Source organism: Erpetoichthys calabaricus, chromosome 9 (genome assembly GCF_900747795.2).
Source record: "Erpetoichthys calabaricus chromosome 9, fErpCal1.3, whole genome shotgun sequence".
NCBI classification, from domain to species: domain Eukaryota; kingdom Metazoa; phylum Chordata; class Cladistia; order Polypteriformes; family Polypteridae; genus Erpetoichthys; species Erpetoichthys calabaricus.
The window spans coordinates 39,571,081-39,591,623 of record NC_041402.2 but is presented as its reverse complement, the minus strand read 5'-3'; the positions used below and the strand labels follow the sequence as shown (position 1 = coordinate 39,591,623).

The window sequence follows — 20,543 nt, the reverse complement described above, 5'->3', positions numbered from 1 at the left end:
TTTGAGTTTTGATTGTCTGCTGCATCTGGTATAACTTTATATTACATACCGGTCAAACAATATGCAAGTTAGTTTTAGCCCTGAAGAGGTAAGCAATATACAAACAGTACTTGCGTATACATTTACCCATGGGCATTAATAATCCATAGTAGCTAAAGTTACGTCATTAGCACAAATTTAACTCAAATTCTCCATTATTATTTTGTTGGTAATATGCCTAAATATGTGTGAGTCTGTTTATATGTGTATGTGTGTGTGTATATATATAATATATGTGTGTGTGTGTGTGTATATATATATAATATAATATATATATATATATGTGTGTGTATAATATATGTGTGTGTGTGTGTATATACACATACACACTAGGGGGCTTACCCCTTGCTCTCCAACCCCCGTGACCACTTCACGTCTCTGCCGCTTGTGTTGTGAAGAGGGGGGTTGAACGCACCCCAAAGAGACGCGGTCGCTCCTCCGAACCCGCTCTTAAACGGTGATACAATGGGAAACAAATAGTTTTTTTTATAAACCTCCTCTTTGCTCGGTCAGCTGCAGGCTTGCTGCTGTTGCTGTGCCATGTGATCTGCATCTCGCGTGGCGCTTCAAACATTTAAAAGGTTGTACAGCAGCTGTCTTTGTCATCTACTCTTTGCCTTTTATTTCTGGCCCCAGGCCTGGTTAAATCTGTTGGCCCAAAGTCTTGTCTCATGGGACGTGAGTTCTTGATATTTTAATTTATAATTTAAAAACGGATTAGGAATCTGAAAATCTAACAACATCACATTAAAGTTTGATAAATTCTGAAAAGAATGATACCAAACATGTACAGTCATATGAAAAAGTTTGGGAACCCCTCTTAATTCTTTGGATTTTTGTTTATCATTGGCTGAGCTTTCAAAGTAGCAACTTCCTTTTAATATATGACATGCCTTATGGAAACAGTAGGATTTCAGCGGTGACATTAAGTTTATTGGATTAACAGAACATATGCAATATGCATCATAACAAAATTAGACAAGTGCATAAATTTGGGCATCCCAACAGAGATATTACATCAATACTTAGTTGAGCCTCCTTTTGCCAATCCTATAGCCTTTGATCAGTGTCTGGATTCTGGATGGAGGTATTTTTGACCATTCTTCCATGCAAAATCTCTCCAGTTCAGTTAAATTTGATGGCTGCTGAGCATAGACAGCCTGCTTCAAATCATCCCATGGATTTTCGATGATATTCAAGTCAGGGGACTGTGACGGCCATTCCAGAACATTGTACTTCTCCCTCTGCATGAATGCCTTTGTAGATTTAGAACTGTGTTTTGGGTTTTTGGGTCATTGTCTTGTTGGAATATCCAACCCCTCCGTAACTTCAACTTTGTGACTGATGCTTGAATATTATCCTGAAGAATTTGTTGACATTGGGTTGAATTCATCCGACCCTCGACTTTAACAAGGGCCCCAGTCCGTGAACTAGCCACACAGCCCCACAGCATGATGGAACCTCCACCAAATATTGATAGTATTTAGTGGGTGTTTTTCTTGGAATGCGGTGTTCTTTTCCGCCATGCAAAGCACATTTTGTTATGACCACATAACCCAATTTTTGGCTCATCGGTACAAAGCACTTTGTTCCAAAATGAATCTGGCTTGTCTAAATGAGCATTTGCAAACAACAAGCAACTCTGTTTGAGTCGTGAGTGCAGAAAGGGCTCCTTTCTCATCACCCTGCCATACAGATGTTCTTTGTGCAAATTGCGCTGAATTGTAGAACGATGTACAGATACACCATCTGCAGCAAGATGTTCTTGCAGGTCTTTGGAGGTGATCTCTGGGTTGTCTGTAACTATTCTCACAATCCTGCGCATATGCCGCTCCTGGATTTTTCTTGGCTTGCCAGACCTGCTGGGTTTAACAGCAACTGTGCCTGTGGCCTTCCATTTCCTGATTACATTCCTTACAGTTGAAACTGACAGTTTAAACCTCTGAGATGGCTTTTTGTAGCCTTCCCCTAAACCATGATACTGAACAATCTTTGTTTTCAGATCTTTTGAGAGTTGCTTTGAGGATCCCATGCTGTCACTCTTCAGAGGAGAGTCAAAGGGAAGCACAACTTGCAATTGACCACCTTAAATACCTTTTCTCATGATTGGACACACCTGCCTATGAAGTTCAAGGCTTAATGAGCTAATCCAACCAATTTGGTGTTGCAGGTAATCAGTATTGATTATTCTAATCAGCAAAATTACAAGGGGACCCAAATTTTTGCACAGCCAGTTTTTCACATTTGATTTAATTTCATACCACTAAATACTGCTTCACTAAAAATCTTTGTTCGGAAAGCACCCCAGTACTCGGATGTCCCTAGGAAGTGAAAGACATACCACTGTTATCTTTTTTGTTGAAAGTAGAGTAAAATATTATGCAGGCTGAGAGGGGTTCCCAAACTTTTTCATATGACTGTGTGTATATACATACGTGGGCCAATTTAGCATCACCAGTCCTCATAAACTGCATATCTTTGTACTGTGCAAGGAAACCAGAGCATCTGGAGGAAACTAATGCAGACATGGGGAGAAAATGCCAAGTCCATACAGAGAGGACCTGTGATTTGAACCCTGGCCTCCTTGTTGCAAGGCAGTAGCCCTGCCAGTGTGCCTCCTATATCATCGTCCCCAAACCCAAAGCTATTACATTCCCACAGTTCTCACTTCAATAATGAACTTATATTGTAAGACAAAAAGAGTGCTCTGACTTCCTACTTGTTATAATAAGTCAGAAATTCACTGTTGTGTATGCCTAACATCTTGTGAGTATGTGTACTCTGATTATAATTCAATACAAAATTTGTGTGCTTCCTTCCATTTGTGAATGTGATTCAGTTTAAAATGTGTATGTGTGCCTTTCTTGTGTGTATTCATTTATTGTAATTCATGAAGATTGCACATGATCGTGAGGGCAGTCACCTTTGTGATTCTGAAGTGAATGTGCTGTAGGTACAACCTTTTGTCTGCTTTGGACGTGGTATTAGTCACAGGGTTTGATTTAAGATAAACATATTTCATTAGATCCAAACACCTTTTTACAGGCTTTCCCAGGTTACCTGCCTATGATCTGAACAGATACCATTGGATTATGGATAATGTATATAAAGTAATTTTTAAGAAACCATAACCTGCGGTCTCCATTATACTGTTTTATCTTTAATTGCCTTATGTTTGAACTTGTTTTATTTCAAAGCAATCTTTTTCTGTCAATTGGAGTAAATTGTTTGAAAACATCACCATTCGATTCAAATGAAAATGTCTCTCAGGATATCAGCCTGTGCTCTTATTCCCTCTGCATTTAAATGAAATGCATTACATTTTTGGATTTTAAAATATATGCCAAGAGAGATTGGTCATTTTCATTTGGAAAAAAATTCTATTTTATGTTGTATTAATTTATTTAGATGACACATTAGTGCAGTAGCTGGCAGTGCATACTCCTAGTGCTTGAGGTCGAGTCCAGTTCCAGGGAGATGGTGTTTGTTTTTTTTTTTTTTTTTGCCTTCGATGTCTCATACATGGGACATCCAGAGATATATATTTGGGTTCACTGACAAATCTAAATTGACTAAGCATTGGTAATTGTACGTAATGGACTTGTACATTACATCACCATGTGTTGATTCTTGGCTAGCATCTGATTCTGCACTAAAGAAACCAGGGGATAACAAAATGGGTGAACGAAGCACTCGGCAAGGCTGCCTTCTGTTTTTAGTTCTCTTTGCCATTTCTGTTGAGCTACCTATTATATATCTACACAACACTGCAGAAATAAGTGAAATCTGTAACCACTGACATGAATAAAAACATGTTTATTCTGAATAATCTCATGCTCTGTATAAATAATCCAGAATTGTTTTTCAACAAGTGTTAATTGCATTGAGTGAATTTCATCAACATTTAAAATCAACTTAGACACGAGCATATTATTTTCTGTTAGTGTCTCTGCATGATAGTCCAAATGTGAACATACTCTGTTCACTGTTTCATACCAATTGTACATATCTAAGAATCATAATTACAGTTCAAAGACTTATTCAAACCAGTTTTAACAGTACACTTTATTCGATTAAATAGTATCTTGCCAAATAGTCCAATACTTATTTATGATTGGCTGGAAGAATCTTTAATTTACATTTAAATGCTATTCATATTCTAATTCATTTTCACTTTATCCCCGTTTTCTATGAATAAATCCTTCTTTAAGAGGCAGGAAGGAGCTATGTTTATTCTGAATGAGAAATAACCAAAATGAAACAAAAATATCTGCTTCTGAAACTTAAAGCAGATTATAATCTTACCTTGTCTAATTTTAAGTTTTATTTTTGAGGAGTGAATGTTTGACTATGAAGCTCTGGAATGAAAATAAAAGTAGCTCTGATGCTGTTGAGTCCGAGTTGGAAGCAGTTATTGGGTTACTGAAGTCTGAGTTGAATCAGTAAAAATGTAACGACTTTGACTAAACGTAAATTGTAACCTAATGTGTTAAAATTTCTAATTTCACATTTACTAATTTGGTTAAACTATTTTTTTTCTTTTAGCCCTTTGATAAAAACTTTAACCTCTTTTTTTTATTTTGTAAGTTTTACCTTATGTTTAATGCTACTCAATGTTTGTAATTTCTTTTAATAAATAATATAAAAAAGCCACAGCAGCATCACTACTGCCTTTAAAATCAAACTTTAACAGGTTAGGGTGGTAAAAAGTAGCCTGATGATTCACACTGGGAGTGACGAAATGTCATGTATCTTGCATATTGTGTGATTTCAATTAACATTGTAATTAGACTGACATATTTACTAACAGAAGAGTCAGAGTTGGAGTCAGTGACCCCATAAAGTAAGTTGGACTCCAAAGCCCTGGATACTGAAATAGTCTGCCATCAGTATTGGTGAACTATTATTTCCCCCCATATGCAGGGTGTGTGCATATATATCTAATTTTAATACAGTCTCCACTAGTAAACACCAGTAATGTTTTTTATCTCTCACTAAAATATCACAGCATTGAGTTTATGTCAATCACAACACTTTCACAGACATGTATACTGCTAATGTATTCACATCTGTTGAACAATTCTGTTCTAAATGTGACCTCTCAGAAAGAAACTCATTACTTCCATGTGCTATACCTTACCTGAGGCAACATAACTCATTTCCTAACCTTTCTCCTGCATCTGTCACAAACATAATCTTAAAGCAGCACACCGCAGATAAAGGGACTATGTAAAATCTAGGCGAGTGCTTCATGTTAAGTTATGTGTATCAATAGTGCGGACAGGATATCAATCATATTTGCAGGTATTGAGCAGACATACACCCTAGATAGAATATACTTTTTAAGTCTGTTCCAGGAATGGTAAAATTCACTTCAGTTGTACATTGAGCCCATCTCTTGAGTTAGACAGTCAAAAATCTTCCAAGTATTAGGCTCTGCTTATAATATGGGCCTTCAAATCCCTGTGTCCTTAAGTGAAATGCTTTGGTTGTGTCTTCAGCTTTTATATACTCATTGAACAGGTTTGGTGCTGCCATAGATCAAAACTTTTTAGGCTACTTTAGTGTAATACCAGATAGATTACTGATTTTCTGTTAGCAATCGTGTTAAACTGCCATGTCTCATCTTGAGTAACTGGAGGTATTCTAACTCACATACTCTTTTATAATAAAAGCAAGCAGTATTGTTCTATTTAAAATAGAAAATAAAATCAAATTTAGAGTATTCAGTTTCTTTAGGTTTAACATTTACCAACCTCATCCACTTTCCTTAAACTAAGTGCTGATGATACTTAATAGCTCTTAATGACATCGCTGCCTTACCGACCAGTTGCTGCTCTAACATTATCATGCTTTCCTTTTTTCTATTTTTTTTTTCTGAGCAGGGTTAAGGAATGTGAATGGAACTGATCCACTATACAAAAGTGTACTATAATATGCTTAGTGTGTATGAAGATGTCTACTTGAGTAAATGATCTCTGGATTTTGTAATAATTTGTACTTATTTTCCGAACACTGCTTAAAAAAAGCAGAATTTTAAACATTTTTTGGCACTGATTGGTGCTGCTGTTACAGCTCCAAAACTCCAGTTTTGATTGATACTTTTATGGTGTATGGACATTTTTTTTCTGTTATGTCAGTTTTTCTCTGACATCCTAAAAATGTAGAGTGTAACCTGTGCTGCACTGATGTTTCATTCTGGGTTGTTTCCAGCCTTGCAGCCAGCATTGCCCAGATAAGCTGTAGCCTTCTGAGACCCTCAAATAAATTATGCCAGTTTGATAAAGAACTAATCGAAACCTTAATCACACGATTCTTACACTGATAGATTAAGGAACGTGCTCAGGTTCATACTGTGGTGATGACAGAGTTGGGGATTGAGTTCATCTGCTGTAGTCAGAAGATGTTTTTCTAGTCTTCATTTTTAACATTAATATGTTTGAGGTTACAGTTACAAAATTTAGCATCCTGTTGTAGTAAAATGTTTTATTTTGCTATTAAATTTTATTTGTGTTTGTTTAAAGATTTTCTAAGTGGTTGTAGTTAGATAAGAAATGTAAACACAATCCACTCAAAGAAGGACAGGTGTTTTTAGTCACCTTATCAAATAAGTGACAATTGAAATGTGCACTTGGTTAAGAAAGACCCCTTCTACTGGAGGCACTGTGTGAATGGGTGATGGGTTTCTAGTATTCTTTGTTTAAATTGACAAGCATATGTTTAAAGCATGTGAATAAAGATTTATATATGTAGTCAGAAATGATGTCTATCAAAGTGCCTTTATTAAAACAAATACAGTGAAACTTAATTTGTATTAAATCAAAAATTAGAAATGGAATGTTTCAGATGTTCAGCCTTCATTTTGGGCATATCTGTATGTGATATGTTCCCATTGTATTTCTGCTCAGGCTGCTTTTTAATGTGAGGAATGTAATATAATTTGTCAATATAATTAACACTTCTATGATGCAGGCTTTTCTAAAATAAATAATTTGGTGCTGAAGTAAAATTTACATCTCCTAAAACATTTTGAGTAACTACACCATATTATACAGAGATAATAGTGTAAACCCCTAGTTTCATTTCAGCCAGTGACCTTTATGGAAGCTGCCTGTTATCTTATTTTAATACTAAACTAAAGCACAATTTAAAAAAAGGTGCTTTTCATATCCTGTTCTACATGTATAGTCCATTTTAAAGGTCGCTGCAGCTGGAGCAGTATCTGTGTGTGTTACAACAAAAGTCTGAACAATCTAATCTATTTGAGACAACTGGTCTTTCAATTGCCGTCTTCCTCTCTTCTTTTAATTATATGTGTGCTTTTTCATTTCCATCTAAAAAGTAACATCATGTGGGCACTTTTAATGACATACTGTAATGAAAAAGCAACTGCACCAAGATGCTGTCTGCAGTGAAAAACAGACGAGCATGAAAATGATAACCAAGTACACACAGAACAGGCAAGATTCATTTATTTTGCATTAATGGTTTATATAGTATGTAGAAGATAGATTTAAACCAATTAGACCATACAGGTACTGACTAACAGTTTCAACAGTGGCATATCAATCTATAGTGTTTCATTAACAAATGCTATGAAAGTTTTAATTAAACAAAAAATAAGTGTTAAAAAGAACTCCTGAAAAATATAATTTGTGGAAATGTTTATTTTGGTGCAGCCTTTTCATGTTGTTTAATAGGCACAGTAAATAAAAACGAGATGTTTTTTCATTTGCAGCATTAAATAAATTAGTGTATTTATCAAATAGATTTAGCTTCAAGAATAGACTTCCAGAAGAATTTTAATAATGTATCTACCCCTTTTGTATTTAAAATTAAAAAATTAGAAGTTTGTTAAAATAAATTCCTCTATTTCTTCTAAGCAGCTTTGCTCAAATCAATTGTAATTTCCAACAAAGTTTTATCCTCTATAGATTACGTCTCCGATTTATTAAAAAGTAGAAGAAATGTCATTTTCAGCCATTCTGTTTCATGTTTATTACTAGATTTTATTTTTTAGCATTGATCGTGAAATATGAAAACAATAATAATTTGGTAATAAGTAGCCATCACAAAAAAGTGTGTTAACTGAATAATTAACTTCACTTGTCATCTGAATCTATCTAGAGAAAAAAAATCACTACCTCTTTATGACAGCAAGTAATTTTAAGAAATAATTGTTAGATATAATTGTATTTGGCTAAATCTAGCTGACTTAATAATAGCTGTAACTCTTCATGATGGGATGGCAAATGCAGTAAATAAATCTACAATGCCTTGCAAAAATATTACGTCCCTTCACTAATGGTTTTACTGAATAACACATCTTACACTGAAATTTTTGTTGTCCGTGCTATTTTGGTTCAAAACTGTAAGATTGTTTTGTGTTCGAATAAATGAACCGTGGCATTTTGTTGAAGTATTCAGTCTGTGCATTGAGGAGTCTCTGAGTTTGCACATATCAGAATTGCCCAATGAGGATGCAGTTGCCATACAAATGGCTCCCAGCAATGTATCATTAAAATAACTGCAACATTTTCAGGATAAAAAAAAACACAATTAAGGGATCATTATTTAGGTGGTGAATCTGATGGACAGTCGTGAAAATGAGGAGTAAAAAGCATTCTGAAGGAGAAATCGTTAAAATAATCCAAATGCATAAATAGAGGAAAAGGTTACTACAAAACAATATGCAATTGTCTGAATCTCGCCGTGAGCACCTTTGGCTCAATTATTAAGAAGCAGAAACCATTCAAAGACTGTGTTAAAAAAGTTTTCTCTCAACATACTTTGTACAGACAAAAAGAAGATTTGTGAAAGAAGCCACAGAGAGGCCAACAATCACTTTGAAAAAGCGTTCAGGGGCTGAGTCTGGAGTAAAGGTGCATGAGTCAACCATCTCAACACCTCTGCAAAACGCTGACCCATGAGAGTGAGCCACTAATACTCAAAAATAATTATTTAAAAACACATCTGGAGTTTGCCAGTGACCATGTCCCAATTGCGATGTACAGTTAGATTTTTGTGGTCAGATATAACCAAGCTAGAGCTTTTTGGCCAAAGTTCTTACAAAGTGAATATGTGAGGCACAAATATAACACTGTTTACACATCAAAAAACACCACACTTGAAGTGAAGCATTATGCTGCGGAGTTGATTTTCATCAGCAGGGATTGGCTGTCAGGTAAAATGGAAGCAGTGATAGGTGGTGGAAAATACAAACAAATATGACAAGCTCTGATCAGCTTTGGGGAAAGTTCACCTTTTAGTATGATAGTAATGCCAAACCCAAGGCCAAATAATTTTAGAGATGCTCAAGGACAAAAGGTGACTGTCCGAAAATGGCCCTGTTAAATAACTGATCTCCGTTTTATTGAGAATCTAAAGCACTATTTGAAAATTGCAGTGCAATTTTTTTTTAAAATTTTAAATATTTTTATTTTTTACTACTCAGTTTTTTTGTTTTTCTCTTGCAGGAAATAATTGACATCAAAATGCAGCAATGCAGAAGGGTTATAAATGGTATGTCAATTCTAAATCCTTATCAGTCCTTTTAAAAAATTATGTTTAAAGGAGAAAGTGCCTTTTGATCGTGATCATGAGTTGATGTTAGAACCTTTCTTTCTCTCTAAGAAATACTTGAAACAGTGGATTTTGTGGCACCTGATGAGCGAGTTATATTTCGAACCTGTGAAAGAGAAAAGAATCATGTAGTCTTCCAGATGGTAAGAGGACATCTTTAATTCTTCAGAATGTTTCTGTAAAACAGGAGGTTCAACATTGGAGCTGTAGTCATTGCATTTTCATTTTATTGTTCAGTTTATTTATTGATTAATTAGGAAGAAAGGATTCCAAAAGTAACTATTTCCCCTAGGAGCTGTGAGTTGGAAATCTAGTGAAAAATGACGATGTATTGAGTTTTGTTGTTCTCCTCTATTTTCTTTGGATGATACAGTATGTTCAAGTTTTAAACTGAAACTCTCTGTGACTTTTTCCTGTAGACCTGTTTTTCCCTGGATCTCCTTTTTCAGCTAGATTAGAGCTGACTGACCTAGTAAAAGTGCAACTTATTTAATTATTCACATTGTATCTCAAGGTAGTCTGGTACAGTCTAGAGAGGCCAATTGCAGTTTTCTTCCTGTAGTGTAGTGAACACAAGGGTGCAACTATAGGTTCTACACTGCCTGGCCAAAAAAAAAGTCGCCACCAAAAAAAAAAAGGTCACACACTCTAATATTTCGTTGGACCGCCTTTAGCTTTGATTACGGCACGCATTTGCTGTGGCATTGTTTCGATAAGCTTCTGCAATGTCACAAGATTTAGTTCCATCCAGTGTTGCATTAATTTTTCACCAAGATCTTGCATGATGGGTGCATCACTTCATCTGCCTCTCTTCTTACCCTGATGTGCCCATCACTCTGGAACAGGGTAAATCTGGACTCATCAGACCACATGACCTTCTTCCATTGCTCCATAGTCCAATCTTTATGCTCCCTAGCAAACTGAAGCCTTTTTTTCCGGTTTGCCTCACTGATTAGTGGTTTTCTTACGGCTACACAGCTGTTCAGTCCCAATCCCTTGAGTTCCCTTCACATTGTGCGTGTGGAAATGCTCTTACTTTCACTATTAAACATAGACCTGAATTCTACTCTTGTTTTTCTTCGATTTGTTTTCACCAAACGTTTAAGTGATCGCCGATCAAGATCTTTCAGGATTTTTTTCCGGCCACATTTCTTCCTCGAAGACGATGGGTCCCCACTATCCTTCCAGTTTTTAATAATGCATTGGACAGTTCTTAACCCAATTTTAGTAGTTTCTGCAATCTCCTTAGATGTTTTCTCTGCTTGATGCATGCCAATGATTTGACCCTTCTCAAACAGACTAACATCTTTTCCACGACCACGAGATGTGTCTTTCGACATGGTTGTTTAAGAAATGAGAAGCAACTCATTGCACCAGTTGGGGTTAAATAACTTGTTGCCAGCTGAAAGATAATTGCCCATGCAGTAATTATCCAATAGGAGGCTCGTACCTATTTGCTTAGTTAAATCCAGGTGGCGACTTTTTTTTTTGGCCAGGCAGTGTATTTATTATTGTAACTGTTTTGCCTTTGAACGTTGTATGTTTGTTTTTTATTTTATTTTACTATTTTCTTATGTAAACTCCTCAGATTGAAAATGATTTTATGGGAAGGTTGGGAATTTTTTAATGTGTTCAATTTTTTAGGGGACTGCTGATCCACAGAGAGCATTGACAGTGGCACAGTTGGTGTAAGTCCAAAGTATTTCTGTTTATTTTAAGTTAAACACATTGGAGAAATATTTAATTCTAATAGTATAAAACTTAATTGTAAATACGTTAGATAATTAATTTAATCCTTTAAATCCATCGGCAGTGGTAAAATCTAAAAAAGAGATTGTGAAAAACATTCCAGTTTTTTTCCCCTTGCCTTCATAGTGAAAATGATGTTGCGGGAATAGATGTGAATATGGGCTGTCCCAAGGAATATTCAACAAAGGTAAGGAAAATTGTACAGGTAGTTTTGTTTTTTTGAGGCTGTGTGTATGTGTGTCTGTGCCTAGTAAAGCATTATGGGAGAATTGCTTTTTAGGCTATTATTTTTTTCTGGCTGTAGATCAAACTGGGGGAGACTGGACCACAGCAAGTGAAATGCAGGAAAAGCAGTAAGTTTGAAAATTTGGTGTGAAGTCGCACAATATGTGGGGTATGATATTGAGGTTACATGCAATAATGTGCAGAGTAGATGCGTCATTGTTAAGTGAACAGTTCCTACACTCATTTTAGTTTAGTTTGTTATTGCATGGCGGTCTTGATGGAGCACAGGCTCGGAGTTGTATACACAGGTTTACAAATCCAATATGGCAACAGTGAAATATAATACAATAAAACAATTTTATACCTAAACTTTCATGTCAGTATAAGTTAGCAATAATGTAAAAATCAGGACCTTTAGTTAAAATGTGAACAAAAAAATGTTAACCAATATTTTCGAGCCAACAAAATATATTAGAATTGGCTTTATTCTGGCAATATATATATATAAATATACTATAAATATGTGCACATAATTTTTTCTGGTGCGTTTGGTCTAAAGGCAATGGTACTTTTCTCTATAACTTGCATTTACAGTAAATACAAACTAACACAAGTTCTCACAAGGTTAACAATTAATATAAAAATGAAAAACATACAATGCATACAGGAGATAATTCCAATCAGAAAGGTCATGTCAGGGCACCAAACTAGATTGTGCTAAAGGGATCATTTCTTGTTTATTATTTTTTACTATGCATTACGTAGGTAGCATTAAGAGTGTTCAGAATGGAGTCTTGGAAAAAAACTGCTTAGGTGCGGTTTGGTTTTGGATTTCGGGGGTGGGTACCATTTCCTAGAGGAGAATTTATAAACCAATAAACCAGATTTAGTAATTTCAGTGATTTTTAATTCTTCATTCGCACTATACAATTTCTTGTATTAGTAATTTGTCATTTTTCGCATACCCCAACTTGCACTCCAGAGTGTTTTTGGGGTCAGAGCACAGGGTCAGCTATTTGTACAGCAACCCTGGAGCAATTGCCAGTAGCCTTCAGGTTACCAGCCCGGATCCTTTAGCCAGTGACTCTTGAGGTGCCCAGTGTATCTTGCAACAAGTAAAGCAGTTTGGCTGTATTAGGACTTTTCCTGACATTCTTCTATATTATACATCAAAACTGTAGTATAATATGATGCTAGTTCTTGTTGTTCTGTCAGTTAAGTCAAGAGACTTTATTGTCATACCATCCATCCACAGTATTGCATCATGCGGTTGCATGAAATAATGTTCCCTGTGACTGTGGTGCAAGATAGGTAAAGAACTATACTGTACAATAAACAGATATTTAAGTGAATAGATAGTAATAATTTGAAACAGATAGTTCTAAATAAATAATAACAACAACTAATAATAAAAAACAGAAGTAACGAGTGTAACAAATGTACTGTCTATATATATATATATATATATATATATATATATATATATATATATATAAATTTTATATATAAGCCTCTCTGAACAGATCTGGGGGCAGCACAGAGTTCAGAGTCCAGATAGCTAAGGGGTAGAAGCTGTTGCAGAAGTGGTTCAGTTGCTACAGTACCTTCTGCCGGATAGATGTGAGACAGAATGACTATGGGAGAAGTGGAAGCGGTCGTCCACAATGTTATAGACTTTGTGGGTGCAAAACGTAATGAATGTCTTTAGAGGAGGTCAGATAGGTCCCAGTTATCTTTACTGCTGAGTGCGCTATCCATTGGAGAACCTTACAGTCAGAAATACTGCAGTTCCTGAAATAGGAATGCAGGAAGGACAGATGGTGCCCCTGTAGAATGTGGTGAAAATAGGGGTGGGTAGGCTTGCCGCTTTCAGCCACCGAAGGAAGTGAAGATGCTGCTGTGTGCCTTCTTGGCTCGGGAGGTGGTGTTAATTGACCAAATAAGGTGAGCTGCCAGGTGCACGCCAAGGAACTTGGTGCACTTGACTCGACTCACCGTTGATTCCTAAGTTTTATAATCACTCTGATTTCACATTCTGTAGATAGACACAGTAATTTTATCAAAGTAGCAGTGACGCACAGAAACAGAGCAGTACACCACATAGAAAAATATAATGGAAAAGATGAATAACTGTTGGAAATGATTGACAAGCTGTTTGTTAGAGTTGTTTTTTGGAATATCTAAAAAAGCAGAACTATTTTTAGTATGAGTAGCCATATTGGTCACCAATGTATAGGCTAAGGAACATGAAGTATGTGGCTGTAATTCTAGTCGCATTATTAATATTTGGGGCAGCATTTTGAATTAACAGGAGGCCAGCAATAATAAAGATTTGAATAATGATTCTTGAAATGAATGTATGAATTAACTTTTTTGTATTCTGTATAGTGAAAAAGTATAGTAATGAGTTTTTTCTTTTATTATGCACTCCATTCAAACTAGTGTGGTGCTGAGGTGTCACCTGTTGCCTGGCTATGCTCGGGTCCTAATTTGGGATCCTGAGATGGTTCATCATGTGGTGGATGTGGCAACGCGCTGTATCAGTGCATGGTCTCAACCTCTCTCTATGTTCTGAAACTACATTTCTTACAAATAATATTTTTGTTGTTTTAAAGGTTAATACACATTTCAATATCAGTTTTAATTTATATTTTTTCTGTTATATTATGTGTCCATTTTTCTTCCTTTAGTTTTTTATTTTTAGCACCAGTCCTGATTTTCTTATCAATTTTGCCAATTTAATATTTGAATTTTACTCCCTGTCAACTTATATTTTCCTTTATTCTTCTGTGTGTGTCTTTTTAAATTTTCTAAACTATAAAGGATTTCTGACTTTATTCTTGTGTATTGTCTGTTTATAATTGATTTTACTGGTTAAACCTAATGTATGGGAACAACTTTTATTTATAAAATCTTGCATGAATTCAATATAAATATTTGTTTAGATACACACAAAAAAAGACAAGTGCTGAATCATAAAGCCTATTTGTGGATGATAAGGGTTTCTACTAGGCATATGCTCAGAAAGCAGTCCGTTGGAGTTGACCAATGCAGTCAAAACAAGCCCATCTGGTGTTGCATGATTTGGAGGCGGATGTTGCCTATTCTTTTTAGACTGGTGTATTGAGGACACAGTATTTATGGAGCTGATGAAATGATAACATATATAAACATTGTCTGAGTACCCGATGAACTGTCTGGGGAGAAAAGTAACTGAAAGGCACGTCTTTTGAGGTTTACTTAGTCTAAACAGGTGACCAATGGGAGGCCTGAATAGTTCTGTATTTCATGTAATGGCTGGCAAAAATGTGCAGCGCTAATAACTACAGCCTTAAAAACAGTTCTGCAGGTAGTAAGCGTTAATGAATTCACAATGATCTAAGATTGCTTGTATTAAATCGATAATTAATCTGCCTTAGATTACAGTGTAAACAGTGCTGGACCATATGGAGTCATCCATGGCCAAAGTTAAGGTTCAAGATGGAGACATGCATATTCATCATTTTGCTTGTCAAGCACCCTCGATCATCATGAAGGGCCTCATTTATTTATTGGAATTGCTGTAGAATCCATTACCCCTAATGTACCTTGTATAAACTGGTCGCAGCGACTGAGGGAATATGTGAGTTCTGCTCCTAGTTTACATGTATTGTAATAATATCTACAGACAATATGTTGTGTAAGCCTCTGTGTGCATAACCATTGAAACTACATGAATATTTTTAAGGAACATAGTTCAGAATACAGACAAATGATCCTGTATGATGATGATGGTGTATCAATTGCACCTATACATTTAGTACAAAGAAATGTATTTTAATGTACTTCTAACTTATTTTTGGCTTGGTGACTTAGACATGCCTGAGATATACAGTATGGCATGCAAGTGATGAACTGGTGACGTCCCATCTTCAATTTCAGCTTACTTCCATTTTATTGTCTTTCTCATGACATCAGTGCTTCTCTTAAAGATGATATATTAGTATTTAAATGTCTGTTAGAAGTTTTCCATGACACATATTAGTTTTTATTCAAAGTATAAACTTTTAGATTTTGTGATACAAATAGTCATATTACTTACAATGTATTTAATGTAAGAATAGGAGTTATACTTGACAAGATTTCCCTTATAACAACAGCTTCACTCTTAAAAAGAGGAACTAACTGAACAAAATCATCTCATATGTTTGTGTAAAACGTGTGAAAAGATTTTAAACTAGCAAATCCACACTTCCTTAGTCTCATAAAAAGCCCTTATTACATGTAACAAGGCCAATATATGAACTTGGATGGATGAGTTTAGATTTAAACATACAGGGCGCCAAAGCTGACAGGCATGCCATGATGTTTGATATGGATGAGGAATAGGAAATCGGAGGTAAACACTTGCTGTGGTTATTCTGTACCCATGTAGCAATAACAAATGTACTCAAATGCATATTTGGACCTAAAGCTAGGTTGTTATACTTGGGGTCTCTCATTTTTCTATAGGAATAGAACAAAAAAGTTTGTATCCTTTATAAACTCTAGCAAATCACTATCAATGATTTGATATAACTCATTTAATATTACTTCAAACACATACTGTACATACACACATTCAATAACTTTGTTATCAAATTCTTTCAAGTGAAGCCAGAAAACATGAGGACTCATTTAGATCATTTATGCTAGGTAGAATGCCCAGTCAGGACTTGTCGGTCTCATGGCCTTGGAACCCCTGCAGATTTTTTTTTTGTTTGTTTTTTTTTTCTGACCTCCCGGCCAACGGACCTTACTTTATTCTTTGTTATTTAGTATTGCCTAATCTTATTTTTATTTTTATATATGTTTTTGTAAACTTTTCTTTCCTCATCTTGTAAATCACTTTGAGCTACATCACTTGTATGAAAATGTGCTATATAAATAAATGTTGCTGCTGTTGTTGTCTGAAATAACCATTTATTTGAACATAATTAGGATTAGAGTATATCAAAATGTGTTAAGACAGTGTTCCCAGCCCATCATCTTGAACGTCTAAAGCTCAGCAATACTGATATTAGTGTTAACATATAAGGAAATGCAATATATTTAAGTCATGTTTATTATGAGGTATACATAGTAGAGTGAAATTTGTACTTGCATGTTCCCTTGGAACAGCTGAGAAAAATAAATAAAAATAAGTAGTTCACATGCAAAGTTTTTGGGATAGGCTTCAGCCCTCTCACGAGCCTTAATTGGTTTAAGCAAGTTTGAGAATGGTATGGCCTGGCATTATTTCTTAACTTTCACTCTGTCTATCCTTTTGAGGGTTGTGGTAGCAACAGGCCACCGTATCCACAATTGCATCTCCCAGGTCTTCATATAGAATTCCTAGACATTTACAGGCCAGTCAAGATATATAATCCCTCCAGAGTGTCCTGGGTCTTTTCCCAGTGGGTTGTGCCTGGTGATGGTGTCATAACTACAAGCTAAGAGTACCTCAACTTTCTTAGCTCGATCCGGATCAAGTTTTCTCGGACCTCATTTTAGACAGCATGCATTTTATATCTCATTTTTTTCTGCCACTACCCAGAGCTTATGCCGCTAGGTGAGAATGGATATATAGATTAAAAGTCTGAGGACTTGGCTCCTTCTTGATCATCATGGTTTTGTACAACTTCTGGGGAAACTGCTGCCATTTCACCAGTTTGTTGGTCAATCTTGTAAACAAGACCCCAAGATAAGTGAACTCTTCTTGGGGTAGCCTCTCCTCCCCTACCAGCAGGAAACAAGCCTACAGTGCATCTGGAAAGTATTCACAGCTCATCGCTTTTTCCACGTTTTGTTATGTTACAGCCGTATTCCAAAATGGATTAAATTCATTTTTTCCCTCAGAATTCTACACACAACACCCCATAATGACAATGTGAAAAAAGTTTACTTGAGATTTTTGCAAATTTATTAAAAATAAAAAAATTGAGAAAACACATGTACATAAGTATTCACAGCCTTTGCCTTTGCATCTTGTTTCCCCTGATCATCCTTGAGATGTTTCTGCAGCTTAATTGGAGTCCACCTGTGGTAAATTCAGTTGATTGGACATGATTTGGAAAGGCACACACCTGTCTATATAAGGTTCCACAGTTGACAGTTCATGTCAGAGCACAAACCAAGCATGAAGTCAAAGGAATTGTCTATAGACCTCCGAGACAGGATTTTCTCGAGGCACAAATCTGGGGAAGGTTACAGAAAAATTTCTGCTGCTTTGAAGGTCCCAATGAGCACAGTGGCCTCCATCATCCATAAGTGGAAGAAGTTCGAAACCACCAGGACTCTTCCTAGAGCTGGCCGGCCATCTAAACTGAGCGATCGGGGGAGTAGGGCCTTAGTCAGGGAGGTGACCAATAACTGATGGTCACTCTGTCAGAGCTCCAGAGGTCCTCTGTGGTGAGAAGAGAACCTTCCAGAAGGGCAACCATCTCTGCAGCAATCCACCAATCAGGCCTGTATGGTAGAGTGGCCAGACGGAAGCCACTCCTTAGTAAAAGGTACATAGCAGCCTGCCTAGAGTTTGCCAAATGGCACCTGAAGTACTCTCAGACCATGAGAAAGAAAATTCTCTGGTCTGATGAGACAAAGATTGAACTCTTTGGTGTGAATGCCAGGCGTCATTTTTGGAGGAAACCAGGCACCGCTCATCACCAGGCCAATACAATCCCTGCAGTGAATTATGGTGGTGGCAGCATCATGCTGTGGGTATGTTTTTCAGCGGCAGGGACTGGGAGACTAGTCAGGATAAAGGGAAAGATGACTGCAGCAATGTACAGAGACATCCTGGATGAAAACCTGCTCCAGAGCGCTCTTGACCTCAGACTGGGGCGACGGTTCATCTTTCAGCAGGACAACGACCCTAAGCACACAGCCAAGATATCAAAGGAGTGGCTTCAGAACAACTCTGTGAATGTCCTTGAGTGGCCCAGCCACAGCCCAGACTTGAATCCGATTGAACATCTCTGGAGAGATCTTAAAATGGCTGTGCACCAACGCTTCCCATCCAACCTGATGGAGCTTGAGAGGTGCTGCAAAGAGGAATGGGCGAAACTGGCCAAGGATAGGTGTGCCAAGCTTGTCGCATCATATTCAAAAAGACTTGAGGCTGTAATTGCTGCCAAAGGTGCATCGACAAAGTATTGAGCAAAGGCTGTGAATACTTATGTACATGGGATTTCTCAGTTTTTTGATTTTTAATAAATTTGCAAAAACCTCAAGTAAACTTTTTTTCATGTTGTCATTATGGGGTGTTGTGTGTAGAATTCTGAGGAAAAAAATTAATTTAATCCATTTTGGAATAAGGCTGTAACATAACAAAATGTGCAAAAAGTGATGCGCTGTGAATACTTTCCGGATGCACTGTATGTTAATGCATTCACGTTTAACTTGAATATCTGTGTTCTCACAGATTTCAAATATATGCCACATCAACTTTGAAACTCAAACCAGGTTTGCAGGTAGTTTTTTTTTCCTAATGTGACATTTTGGGGCTGGGCAAGAGTAGCTCCAGCCCTTCTAGCATGTGAAATACAACAAAAAACAATGTGAAGTTCCTACTCAAAAGTATAATAAACTCTGGGGGGCCACTACAACCTAGTTAAGTGTTGTAAATCTATCTAGCTAAACGTCTGCATCATCTGTCTCTCTCTGTGTAACAACTCCGCCCGCAGTGCACTGATTTGATTAAATTTGGAACTTATTCTTCAAAGAAATTATTGAGAAATTTCCATTTTTGTTGAGATTTTTCAAATACAGCGTTCTACACACAATTTTGGAATTTTAAAACCCACAATTAAAAAACTTTTTTAAACTCAATCTTAATATAGAGAAACATTTTGTGTGACTTCAGGTACAGATTTGTTTACTGTTTCATATTTCCTTTCAGAGAGATCGCTCCAACTTGTATATTTTATATATTCTCCTGTTTAATTGAACTGACAGCTACTCTTAAATGCACAATAGATTGGCAGTCCAGGTTAGTCAAATGCCGGTACAGTCTTTTGGGCAAGTCGCTTGTACACCAGCTCACTTCTGCTGCTTGGAGTAAGTTAACTGTATAGTTACAAAAGCAAAAAGTCACTTATCTAGAAATTAATGTAAGGGAATTTTTTTTTTTTTTTTTTTTTTAATAAGTGTTGCTTTAAGCATAGATTCAATCAATATGTACTCAGTATTTACACAACAGTAAAAACAACCTCATGGCTTTATTTTTAGCACATTATAATGATCGAGTATTTCCCTGACACTGTAATTTATCAGCTAATCTCTAGATTTGCTCTCTATCATGGTCTGAGGCAGCTAAAAATATTCCCACTTCAAAAGAGATTTCTGTATTTTCTTCAAAAGTGTGTTGTTTAAAAAAAAAAAAAAAAAAAAAAATCAACCATATGTAGTCATAGACCCTCCACAACTGCTGATGTCCGCTGATGTCAGTTTTACATCACTTGATTTGGAAGCTATTGAGCCACCATAAACCTGTTTGGGCTATGTAGTTTCTGACTACATAACGTTGTAAAGTACAGTTAAAAATCATATTCTTAATAAAGTGTGGTAATGCTTGTAATTGCAATCTGTCATTACTGACTATCTTTGCGACTCCCTGTTACAAAATATTTATTAAAAAAAATAGTCACAAGTGATTCTTTGATGAAGTAACTAAAAAAGTTTAAAACACTTCAACTTTCAAATCAGTTAACTAAGTCCCTGACATTTTCAAACTTATTTTAATAACTATGCTTTACTCAGGTTGTGCTGAACCAAAGCCTATCCCAATAGCACTGGGAATAAAAATTGGAGTTCTACCTGTATCAGATGCCACTTGGTTAAAGTCCAGGATTGTCATGTAGTCAGTCCCCAGTGAATCATTCTGTTACTTTTGAGGGTTCCCTCCCACATTGGAACTCCAGATCTCTTACGTGGGACATCCAGTCTGTTGT

General features: G+C 36.2%; 1 protein-coding gene across 1 annotated transcript in view; it reads left to right on the top strand.

The window, feature by feature from the left end:
- Positions 1-20,543, top strand: part of dus2 (dihydrouridine synthase 2) — a 67,824-nt gene that overhangs the window by 2,578 nt on the left and 44,703 nt on the right. Inside the window, exons 3-6 of the mRNA XM_028809340.2 lie at positions 9,516-9,561; positions 9,673-9,764; positions 11,266-11,309; positions 11,497-11,557. Of these exons, the coding sequence (XP_028665173.1) occupies positions 9,516-9,561; positions 9,673-9,764; positions 11,266-11,309; positions 11,497-11,557 (243 nt within the window). The remainder of the gene's footprint in view (positions 1-9,515; positions 9,562-9,672; positions 9,765-11,265; positions 11,310-11,496; positions 11,558-20,543) is intronic.